Genomic DNA, 12,903 nt, shown 5'->3' with positions numbered 1-12,903 from the left:
CGCCATAATGTGAGCCGGCGTTGTAATTATCCTCAAGTGGCGTAGCAATGAGGAGCGGCTGCTCAAAACAGCTCGCATACTGTCTGTGCCCCGTTCTGTGTGTGGCTGCCCACCTTGTCTGTAATGCGATACCCAGACGTGCACGCTCACACGCACACCAAACGACATGACAGCCCCCCCCCGCTCATAACATGGTGTCAGTCTGTCATTGGGCTGCTATGTGAGCTTAAGGAATGAGGCCACAGGTGCTGCGGGGAGACTCGCCGCTCGAGCTCCGCCAAGACGAAGGCGCCGTTTACAGACGCTTGGAGTGTTTTTAAGTTTTGTTGTGATTAGACTTTACGGGGTCAGGATTTTCGGGGTCAATCAGCAATCAGCGAGCTTGAAAAAAAAAAAATTATACTCAATCACGGATTATATCTATAGAATGATTCTATAGTTGACGGCCACTGAAATGCATTGGAAAAATTAGTCAAATTTATTTTAAAACAATGATCTCCTCATGATTATAGCCCATCATTCAGCTGGGAGTTTTGCTAAAACGAATGCTAAATGCTAATGCTATCTTGTTTCAACAGCTATAAACAATCCATACACTTACCAGCAACTTCCTGCTCGTATTGGAAGCTAGCTGTGTTACATTATCCACTTTTTTTTATCTGCGTAGAACGCTGCGTGTATGTATCATGTATGTGCGTGGCACAGATTCACTCCTATTTACACAAACTGTATTGAATTTCTAAGTAATTGCGTGGCGAGAATAGCTCAACTCACGTTCGATATGACCGCAGATGATCTCGTATCCTCGTTTAGCCAAAGTTGAGTGCGTTTGTATTTCTGTGTTAGTTTAAACAACATGCCTGACTGCCTCTGTGATTGGCTGAATGTCCACGTAACTTACGCCTAATGATGAAAGCTATTTTGATACTATAGCTAGTTCTTTAAAATGGTTTTTCGGTCTTTTTACCAGTCGAGAAAAAAAAATACTCAAACGCTATTACGTTGTGATTGGATGTTCAGCGGTGCGGAGACGGAACTTCCGCCTCCCAGCGGAAAGTCTTTTCGCTACCATGACACGCGACAGATTAGCATTCGGGCTAATATACAGTATATACTATGGTAGCACAGAAAAGTAGCTTGTTTTTGCTGTTGTCTGCTGCAACATCGCGGAATCCAATCAATGACGTCATTGATCGTTTCCGCAAATTATAAAATGACATTCGATCACTGATTTTGCGTAAATAAATGCTAAATATCGCCTGATTTCGGTCTATTCGATCAGATCGGTGTAAAGGCTCCTTGTGATAGTAGTAATTCATCCAAGCAGACGGTTGACCCCATTAGAAGTCGCATTTGTTTTCGTAATGTGAACGAGTACTAAAGACTCCAAATTGTTCATGGGTGTGAATTTCCAGGGCGTACCCCTCCCTTCAAGCCAATGTCAGCTAGGTCAGCCTTAACCCTAATGAGGGACAAGTGTCTTTCTGTAACACACACTAAGTCATTGTGTAGCTACCCCTCAAATGTAACTTGCTGCGTTAGCATTGTAGTAGTTGATCAAAAATGATGTGTAGTATCTCTGGTTTCTTCTTTTGCAGTGGGAAGTCAAGCTATCAGTGCTTGATCAGCTGTTTTGACCACTCACAGCTGCTTCTATTTTGTCTCTTGCCCTAGTAGTCGCTATCCCTTGGTACTGATCTCCGTCTCTCTCTATCAGCAGTTTGGCAGCTGTTCTTGCCTTGTTGTCACGAGTTTGAGAGATGCAGGGATGAAGGCAAATGGAGCGTAGAAGAAAGATGCACCTGTGGCGGATTTTAATCTTCTGCATTATTTATTTCCATACCTCAATAATTGCATTGTGGCAGCATTCGGTGTGTGGCCGCGGAGGCCGGAATAGAATGATGAGCCGATGATTCACCGACATCACCCTGCGTGCGGGCGTCTCTATATCCGGAATATTTTTATAGGCCATGTCTCGCAGGAGGGCAGCTGTTGGCCATGATTGGAACGCCGTTCCCTTTCACTTTGGGTCGACGAACCAATAACAATGTTGGTGATTGACCGTCCAGTTCGGATTCTGAAGTCAATTGACATGAAGGAACGGGGAGACCTTGAAAACGCTTCACAGGAAAGCCACAGTTGAGAGAGAAAGCCTGAAATCTGAAAACTAACTGTGAGGATAATCACCGTTCCATTTTGCCGCCAACAATGCCAAAATTAAAAATAAATCAAAGTGAAACTAAAAACAAATGTGAAAATATAATTAAAAAATTAAATACAAAATTAAAAATAAATGGATAGATATTTAAATCGATTTATATATTTATTTTTGTATTTATTTTTATTTTTTAAATCTCGTTTTTTTTTTATTGCCAATTTTATTTATTTTGACTTTTTGTATTTATATTTTGAATTATATTGAATACATTCATTTTTATTTTCACTGTTATTTATTTATTTATTTTATTTGAATTTTTTTATCTTGGCATTTTTGGTCCACCATACAAGGATAGCACAAATTCTATCAAGCTGGGTTGGTTGTCATTGTCATTGCGCCAATGCATATTACAGGAACTAGTAATCTTGGGCTAATTAAAAAAAATTTAAAAAAATTAAAAATTAAAAATTCTCTTCCAAGTAACCCTGTGAAAAATACAGTTTTTCTTATTCCTGTAGCCTTGAATAGCAGTCTGGACCTGAAGTGCATCTCACTTCCTGCTTTTTCTTTATTCTTAGCACATGTGTGTTTGCTTCTAGCATGTGCTGCTAATAAGCAAAAGATGATGTTGCAGCGCACTCTTGCCAGACATTCTTCTTCTTGTAGCGCCGCGTAATTCTCCCCAGCTGCGGCTCTCACACCGAGCAGGTAGTCAGCACAGAGCGCAGCTGTGACATGCACCGGCTATCAGCTCGGAGAAGCGAGAAGATTGGATACAATAAAAAAGGGTTTAAGTGGGAGTTTGGGCGCATTTGACTGCAGCTTCTGTGGGAATTAACTGTTCCGATCCAGGCGCGAGCGAGGGAGCTGCAGAGGTATTTCCCAGGATGCGTGTGGAGTTCAACGGATGGGTAATCCAACACCGGTCAAGACTGAGCTAAGGGGGGGGGGGGGGGGGGTTGAGGGGTAAATTTGTGGTAATCAGAAATGTGAGGAATGCAGGAATACATGGGGCGCCACATGCAGGGGAATCCCGAAGGCAGAAGCCTGATATGTGCCAATGTCCAAATGGAAGTGTCGCAGCCACCGCAGGCCGTCCCATTAATCATTAGAGGAAGAAACGTACTCCCAGCTGTACACTTGACACAACAACACTGCAGCCTCAGTGCACAGAACACCTTTTGTTAATATGATACATCCAAGTACTCGCATGTCAAGCAGTGCCACAGTCGCTTTTATGAGGCCCCAGACCCAAAATAAACAGCATTGCATTTACACAGCTTTCAGTCAAGCTACCTCTCGCGCGACCACAGTAGCAGGAAACCTACTCGGCTATTTTGATTTCATTCAAAATGCCTGTCTATAAAAAGTTGTCCGGTGTGATTATTTATACTGCTGGAAAACGGGAGCTATCCACACACAAACAAGCTTCACACGCACATTCAAACCAAGGACAATTTAGTGTCTTCAATCAAGTGATCTTTGCTCTACGGTACAAGTTGGGTTCGCATTATGCATTGATTTCTGCTGTATATCCAGCACAGTATTGATGTGGTGATAATAAGTGTGCTTTTCACGCCCTGTGTAAAAGTTAACAGCTTTACATAGCGTCGCCATGGTTACAAGGAGATGTTGCCCAGAATAGCAGAAGTGGAATCTCGCTTTTTTCATTGACGACAGTGTAAATCTTTTGTTTTTCATTTTGATTTAAAATCATCATTTCTTCAGGAACTTAAATGCTGGAGGGGGATCACATGTTTTTTTTTTTTTTTTAATTATCAGTGCTACTGGGGGGCCACATAAGACCATGCATCCTAACCAGATGCATGAAACTAAATTAAAATATGGACAATATACATGCATACGTACAAAATATATGCTCTTGATATATTTCAATTAATTTTTTTATGATACATTTGTCAAAGCATGTAAAAGATCCAGCCTTTCACAACAAAGGGTTTGAATTTGAACAATCAAGAAGTAACCCCTTTAACTGTTTTTTATGTCCTAGCGCAAAGGTGTCTTGTACATAAAAAAATATATTTAAAAACAAATTTTGCTTTAACAAAAAAATTAAAACAAACTCAACAAAAATGTATTATTATTTAGTTACTTTTTTATCTTTCATGTTATTGTAAATCCACAAAAAATATCGTGCAGCATAAAAAAAAAACTAAATAATGTCTGCCCTCTAGTGGTAAATGTTGATATTACAACATATACAGTGGAATCGACGTACAATTGACGGCCATTACAATGCAATGGGGAAAAACATTCTTTTGTATTTTTTTGTAAAGCCAAAATATAAAATATAAAATAAAATCGAGAATGTTTTCACCACATCGCCTAAAAAAACAACAACACTTTTTAATCGTCAGCCACCAGTTGCCATTGTTATACATTTCAATATGTAAATAAACAATACAAGGGCAAGAAACGATTCACACATCTCTCATTATTGCGAGAGAACGCACATCCATCATTTTCTCTTCGTGCAAACAGTTCCCGCTGCAGCAAGCTGATAACCTTGTCATGACTGCAAGTGTGGAAGTCTGCTGTATTCACGGAAGAATTTGTGATGGGAAAAGCACCGGCACAGAAACAGGCTGTGAACAGGACAATGTGTCTAAAAATGGGACTGATTGACACCGTCTCGCCTGCAGACATGTACGGACCCGCATATTATTGCATGTGTCTCTCTTTACTCCTCACATTGTGTCTCTCTCTGGCCTAAACGGTCAAATTCCTTCAGCTGTCCTGACTGTCAGGTTACACAGCTGAAAGAAATTACCGTGGGAGATAGTCCTCCCTTTTCCTCGTTGTCTGCAGCCACAACCGTGTTATCGTTTTCACAGCAGAATGACACTAATTAGGATTTGTTTAAGGTTTAAGGTCACACTAAATAATCGCCGCTTACAAACTATGGGTATCAGACAAGCAAATGTTTAGCTTCGCAGGTGCTGTCTTCAGGTAAGTTTCAGACTCAGACTCAGACTCCGACATTTGTCTCCAATGTTTACAAAACACTACAGACACTTATGTTCATGCTTTATGGTTATGTACTCCGGTTATGTATTTCTGGACTAAAGTCTTAGAAAAACTTTCCGCTATTTTGGACTGTAGGATACCTTTATCTCCAAACTTGTGTTTGCTAGGTGACCTAACAACAACTGACTTACCACATAAACAATTTCAATCTACACTTGTAGCCCTTATTTTCGCAAAAAAAACACAATTCTTGTTAACTGGAAAAATAAACAAACTCTGAATATCGACCAATGGTCTAACCTCCTCATAAATCACATTTTAATGGAAAAAATATCTGCCTCAAATAAAAACCAAATATCAAAATTTATAGAAACATGGTCTACGTATATAGAATTTTTTAACCTAATTCCGGTTACTTAATTCTGTCTGTTAGCGAGAGCCACCACATCGTGATAACTTACATTGATGTTTCTGCATTTGGCAATTTATTATTATATTATATTATTAGTATGGGATTTTTTTTAATGGGCTTTAGGTGAACTGATGAATACACACACGCACGCACGCACGCACGCACGCACACACACACACACGCACATACACATACTCACCCACATACAAAAAAAAAAAAATATATATATATATATATATATATATGTGTATATGTATATATATTTAAAAAAAAAAAAAAAACATTTATTAAATTTTTTTAATTTATTTGTTTGTTTGTTTTTTAAAAAAAGGAGAGCAATGATGATGTCAAATCGAATGAACAATACTGAGCTCTCCTGAAAAAAAAAAAAAAAAAAGGTAAGTTTCATGTTTCAGAGGCAAATGCTGAATAAACAGAACACGCCTTAACACACTCATATGAACAGAATTGTGCTTGTATTTCCTGCTGATGCTCTATTCCTTATGGTTTGTATTCATAGGGGTGAGTCATCTCATGAGTTTTCATTGAGACGCTCACCAATCAGAGGAAACCATTGTGTCGCAATTTAAGCATCTTTGTGTGTTTAACTGAATCACTTAACAAGTAATTGGATTTTGTAAATAGGTACTGTGTCACAGACATAGTCTCAAACGATAATAACTTACTAAGAATTTAAGAATAAAGCTATAACTACTTATGTAACCATGGAACTGCCCATGTAGAGTAATTTGAACGCATTAACTCATTCACTGCCGTTGGCGGCTATAGACGTCAAAAATTAATTTAAACTATTTCTATTAGTTTAACATTTTTTTCCACTTTTGCTAACAAGAGTATGAAAAAAATGTATTGTAAATTTAGAACAGATATAAAATTTGTGATTAATCGTTAGTTAACTAGTGAAGTCATGCGATTATTTACAATAAAAAAAATGTAATAGCCTGACGGGCCTAATTAAAAAAAAAAAAAAAAATATGGGGCATTTAATCACAAATAGTCGCATGATAATTTTATATCTGTTATAAATGTACAATAAAAAAAATCTAGGTTTTCATAAAAAATGAAATTAAATAAAATTATTATACTAAATAAATAAATAAAAATATTGATTTAACTAATAGAAATAGTTCACATGAATTTTCGACGTCTATAGTCGTCAATGGCAGTGAATGAGTTAATAAAGTCATTCGAACATCTTGGTAAAGTTGTTTGGACATTTTGGTAGGTATGTTATTTTACTTAGCTTTTGTAATGTATAGCTGTGTAAACGTCAACTTTGTTTGCGTGTAGAGTCACTAAAGTCTAGATTTGAGCACGGTGTATGGTGTAGAAAGCGCTACATAAGCTCAGTACATTTACACTTTAGAATTGTCCAATAAATAAATAAATAAATCTAGGCCATTTTACACGTGACACCATCCAAACAGTTTTTCTCTTCTCAGCATAAACATCCACGCAACTGTTTGTGTTGTCTGACCACACTTGTTTTGCACATTTACTATTTTTACTTCAGATTGCTGATCTTTCGAGACATCTCTAAAAGTTTTGTTAAGATCAAACAAGACATGTGGTTGTGTCTCGTTAGATTGAGTAAACAGGAAGTTAATGGTGGACGACATGGAATGTGGCTTGTGCGGACGGGCAGCATTTTATGCATGTTGCCTGCTTGATGGTTGTTTATTGTACGTCATACTGCACATTTCCACTGTACATTTCCACTGAAGGAATGCGGCCCGGCCTGCGAATGGATTCATTGTGTATGCACAGTGCACACCAAATGCACATTTGCATATAAGTTTGCCATTTAAGCACCAAATCCATTCAAATGGGTTACTCATTGTACTTATAATCGGCCCTGGCATTTTGATTTGGGCCCGCCATCAGCCCAGCCCGATTCCTGACCACCCTTGGCTACCACTCATGTGAATTGGTTCTGTTTGCTCTCTATATTGTTTATGGATTAATGAGCTGCTCCTTCTAAATTGTGGGCCGGTGTCTCAGGGTAACTTAGAGGAAAATAATAATTGAATAGCACATCGGTCCCCAAAGACGCCGGCCCACCAGGCATCTGCCCTGCATACCAGATGGCCAGTCCAGCCCTAACCAAACCTCACATATCGGAGTGTACATATGCGGCCGACACACTAATATAGCTGCGTCAACATCAACCTAAGGAAAAGATTTGCTCTTTAGTTTAAAATAGCTTACTCAAGGATCCCTCGCTGTACACTAGCCAAAGGCAGAACCGAGGGTGTTTTTTTCACTTTTGGTAAAGTTTTAAATCCATCCGTGTCGTGTCTGTCATAGTAGCTAGCTAGCTAGCTAGCACTAAGCTAACTCTGATCATTATTTTTACTTCCAGCCATTTTCACTGAAGCAATCCCGTTTGCTCCTGGCTGTTTTACTGGATTTTGACGTATTTTGCAAGGCCCACAGAATATTGTGTTTCTATTGCTATAAAAACATGGAAGCTACCTAAAGAAAGATTAGAGTCTCTTCTTTCACCGTTTTGCGGCAATTAGCATTAGAATATAGCTAAGTTTAATCATTTTTCACAAATCTGTATAGAACTGTGGATAAATGAGCTTTTTTTTTTCAAAATGGCCCTGGTTGATCTCTTTTGCTCTGCTGCTACCTGCTGGCCGTTTTTGTAATAACTACCAGTTCCTTAGCCGTTCTCTGCAGTTGAAAGGCTGCATCAAAGCCTTCTGTATGCTCTAGCATAAAAATAAAAAAAAACATGAAAAAAAGGTATAAATAGATCTTTGGGACACTTAAAACATTTAAAATAAAATGTATTTATAAGTTTTTGGGAACAAATGAATTAAAGAATGTGCCTCTGGTGCCACTTTCACTGTAGGAATATGGGAAGATAATTTGAAGATCTTATTTGGGCATGAAAAATGATTTTATTTCAATAAAGCCCCACTGTGAAAATGAGCATGTTGGATTCAGGTACACGTAGACTGAAAACCAATCAAAATCAACATTGGAGCAAGCAGCGATGTTCGATTTTCTCAGAGGCTTCGCGCTGTGCTTTGAAATCTGAGCACAAAACATCGAACAAGGTTAACGCTGCAAAATTGTGAGCACAATGTCAAGGTTCGCGAGTCTGCTACGTGTGGACACTGCAGCAAGGTGATAATGAGCCGTTTGCAATATCTTATCTAATCATCTAATCAACAAATCACAAAGGCACGGGGAATAGAGACACAAAGGGGTGATATGAAGCCTTGTTAATGATTTCAAATCATCCCATTAAGGATAAGATGTGTATTTTTGACAAGCTGCTAAACGGGGACTAATGCTCTCTGGCCCAGCCTATTAATGTCTCACAAGGAACAGCTGGTGTTTGTGTGTGTGTGCGTGTATGTGTCAATTGCTAAAGCTGTGGTTGGTGTCATTTAGCATTACACAATCACCCTACAGCACTTACCCTCATACAGTCCATTTTCCTGACTGACAAGTAGGAGAGAAGCAAGAAATTAGAGGCAAGAACAGGTCGGCGGAATATTGGGGATGCCTGCCACCAACACTTTTCATTGTAAATATTTTATTTTAATACGGTGATACCTTGACTTGTTTTTTTTTTATGTGAACCACAATTTAAATGAACGAGATGCAGAAAGTAAAGTGAAGTGAAAAAGTAGAATGCCATTCATCTTCCGCTTATCTAATGCGACGAATGCGGAATGAAAATAAACTATGATGCTAGCTAAGCTAACTGCTATATTCTAACTATGATGCTAGCTAAGCTAACTGCTATATTCTATCTAGCTATGATGCTAGCTAATCTAACTGCTATATCTAACAATGATGGTAGCTAAGCTAACTGCTATATTCTATCTAACTATGGTGCTAGCTAAGCTTACTGCTATATTCTATCTGTCTATCTATCTATCTACAGTGTTCTCTCGCTATACTTCACGTTTATGTTACTGGGGATTTGCTGTATCGCAGAGTTTCATTTGTGACCTTTGTAACCTGGTTTATGGTTAAGGTAAATCATATTAAGATTGTATAGAAACTTGAACGTACTTATTAAGCTTACGTTTTCGTTGTTGTCGTCCTCGTGCTGACGGGGTGTGGAGTGCTCACGTTTTTATTTATTCCCCCTAGTTAAACAATGAGATGTTCAGAATTTTACTCTGTTTGTGGTCACTATTCAATTTCAATTTGCATACACGTACACAACAACTTGAATAGTCCAATTAGTCTTCATGGTGCAGTAAATGCGTGACCCACTAAGTCAGGGGTCTGCAACCTGCAGCTCTGAAGCCATATGTGGCTCTAATAAAATAAATTATTTTAATTTCTTCGATAAAATATTATTTAAATGAATTCATCATTTAGTTTTTAAATGGATAATTAAATATTTAAAAAACAATGTCAGTCTCCACATTTTTCAGTTATCAGAAAAAGAGACAAAAAGGTAGATGATAGTTGTTGTTTTTTAATTGCCTAAAAATGTCGAAAAAGTGACCATAAAATGTCCAGAAAGGAAGAGGAAAAGCAGAAATGTATCATAAAGTTCCTCCAAAATGTCAGAGAGATTAATTAAAAATAAATGAATTAAAAAATATATATATTTAAAAAAAGGTAGAAAAGATAACATTTAAAATGCAAATATTAAATATCCAGAAACAAAATAAGAAATCCTAAAAATGACCATAGAATGAAAAATTGCCCCCCAAAAAAAAGATAGCAAAAAAGGCAGAAAAAATTCAAAAGCAGAAAATGAAAGGTTGTAGAAATGAATCTCAAAGTATTGGATGCTGCATATTTTTTCTGTTATGGTGCAGCTCTAAATAGAACAAAAAAAGTGAGGTGTTCAGAATTCAGATATAATTTGGGTTTTCATCGATTCTCAAATTGATCTACTTTCAGTTGTGGTGGGAAAATATTTTAATAGTCAAGTACCGTCACTACTGCTGTTTGATGTGAAAGGCCATCTATTTATTTTTACGCCATATCACATGTTGCCATAATCGGATTCCTGTTCTTATCCTGTTGAGTCTGAGGCTGGGATGCGTGTATCTTATATAATGTGCTCCCCCCCTTCCTCTCTTTCCTGGCCCCCTCTACATCTTTATGCTGACAATGTGTCAAAACAGCAGCCTGCCTCCTTTGCTCTCCCAATGCTGTCAAGAGCTGCCCTGTTTGCTGCATAAAGACTCAAAAATCAGCGTGAGTGGATTAAAAATGCAAAATCTGCCAAATCTATTTGCGTCAGTCTGGTCCTGCCCATAAATATCGACAAAAATCCCAGAGAATGAGGCCACATTGCAACGGCGCAATTAGTGAAAACGTTTTAAAACACTAATGTGACTTTCACTGGGACGTGAGAGGAATTATTTATAGCCGGACAAAGCACAAACACTCATCTTTCTCAGAAATATTTCATAGTGCGTCATTGTCATTTCTTTCTTTTCTCCCTACAGTGTTCATCTGCAGCTTCATGGTGGCAGCTCCCATCTTCGGTTACCTGGGCGACCGCTTCAACAGAAAGGCCATCCTGAGCTGCGGCATTTTCTTTTGGTCCACCGTTACGCTGTTGAGCTCCTTCATCAGCAATAAGGTACGTCGGCAGCGCATGTCGGTCCGTAACGCAGACAAGCTCATTATCGTGAAAACCAGCGAAATGAAATGACACGCCTGTTGAGAAAGACTCCCGCTTTGCTGTTGCTCAGTTAGCGGCTTTTATAACTTTGCCCTCCATCCAATTAACGTTTAGTCTCGGTTACAACGCTTTAGAAGATAAGACTGCAGTTTGGCTACCCCTTGACTGCTTTGTTTTGATATCTCTAAGAGCCTTTGTGTGCATTCAACAATAACAAGTACATGGCGAGAATAACTTCCACAGCAAAAATCTTCATGTGCACGCAGACAACAAAGTCTTCAGTTAGAGCGCTTGAGAAAGTGCAGACCTCCACCAAGGCTCAAACATTTATCATTTGTGAAGCCAATAAGGGTTCAATGGCCATATAGGATTGGAACGCTTAATAGTGCGAGGAATCCAATTTGACTCCTCATGCCTCACTCTAAAAAATATATGGAACCATTTGAGTGCTCCTTGCTTATCAATTTTGTTATTTCTATTTTGATACTCCTAATAGTTTTAAATAATTTAATGAAAATTAGAATTTTATTTGTATTTTTTGTAAAACGTCATTTTAGCACTTGGATGCAATGTGTATTTCTGAGGTCGTCATTCGTAGCTACAATTAAGCAATTTTGCGCTTGAAGATACAACAAATTGCTACTTGATCTGTTAAAATATGACAGACATACTTTACTTTTTAAATATAGTAATAAAATAATAATTTATTCTTATTATGATAAAAAATAATCATTTTATTTTATATATTTTTTCTTTTATTTTAATTTTTTTTATTGAGGGAGTTTTTCAAATGTTAACTGACAGTTTCTCAGAGCCTAGGAAACAACCAATCACGGTTCAGCTTGCGAACATCACATGACCAAACTCAGAAAACAGGTGAGCCGCGATTGGTCGTTAGCCCTGAGCAACTGTGATGTCATTATCAGTCAACAGCAAGTGGCAAAATGGCTGAGATGGATAGAAATGGGTGGATTTTATTGCTTCATCCTTATTCCACAAATGCAATATTAATCAGAATACCATTCTTAAACTAGTGGGGGTTGTATAGAACATATCATTGAAAATACTTTTCTTTTTTTTTTGGGGGGGGGACTATAATATTGTGTAATTTCATCAAATTATAAATGCAACAATTCACAAATAAAAACCACAGGTCATAGAAATTCCAGACAGGCATATTAGACATTGTACTCGGAAGGTCACCCAAGCACCCAAACAAACAAATCCATATTGATGAAGACATAACCTCCACATCCAAGGTAATGAATAGCGCTACCATGCTGCCATTATGACGGCACTTGACTGGCAGCCACTCAAGTTCTCAGCGCACACGGCAGCACTTGGGTCGACCGCTTTCTCGTCTCCAGTGAGTGTGAGCGGGCCAGTTCCCCGCAGAGTCTCTTTAGCTGTGGAAGGAATGACAGCGCAGACATGGAAATGTGTGTGCGTGTGTATGCGGACAGTCTCAGGAGGGTGTCCACCACTCGGAGACAAGATGGCAGTCATTTATTTGTCTGAGCGGGAAAATGCAGTCAGGCAGCTTAAGGCTGAGATGAAATGAAGTGGTCCTTCCCTCCTGAGAAGTGCTGCGGTTGAATTGAGGATTGAGTTCTCAGCGTCCATAACACATTTGGAGTGTGCCTCTCCAATACAGTACATTAAGAGTTACTTAATTCATAGTGTAACAAAATGCTAATATTGTAG

At 38.4% G+C, this 12,903-nt stretch overlaps 1 protein-coding gene across 2 annotated transcripts in view; it reads left to right on the top strand.

Annotated features, from left to right (window-relative positions):
• The window catches only part of spns2 (SPNS lysolipid transporter 2, sphingosine-1-phosphate), a 64,959-nt gene that overhangs the window by 24,416 nt on the left and 27,640 nt on the right, over window positions 1–12,903 (top strand). Inside the window, exons 1-2 of one of the 2 annotated variants that reach the window (XM_077546969.1) lie at window positions 8,974–9,123; window positions 11,021–11,157. In XM_077546969.1, the coding sequence (XP_077403095.1) occupies window positions 9,099–9,123; window positions 11,021–11,157 (162 nt within the window). In that variant the 5' untranslated portion in view covers window positions 8,974–9,098. Of the gene's footprint in view, window positions 1–8,973; window positions 9,124–11,020; window positions 11,158–12,903 lie in introns of those variants that run through there. The other variant, XM_077546968.1, reaches the window with a different exon arrangement.

This window comes from Vanacampus margaritifer, chromosome 16 (assembly GCF_051991255.1).
Source record: "Vanacampus margaritifer isolate UIUO_Vmar chromosome 16, RoL_Vmar_1.0, whole genome shotgun sequence".
In the NCBI taxonomy this organism is placed as follows: domain Eukaryota; kingdom Metazoa; phylum Chordata; class Actinopteri; order Syngnathiformes; family Syngnathidae; genus Vanacampus; species Vanacampus margaritifer.
Note: the sequence above shows the minus strand (reverse complement) of the source record. Positions and strands in the feature narration are given on the sequence as shown.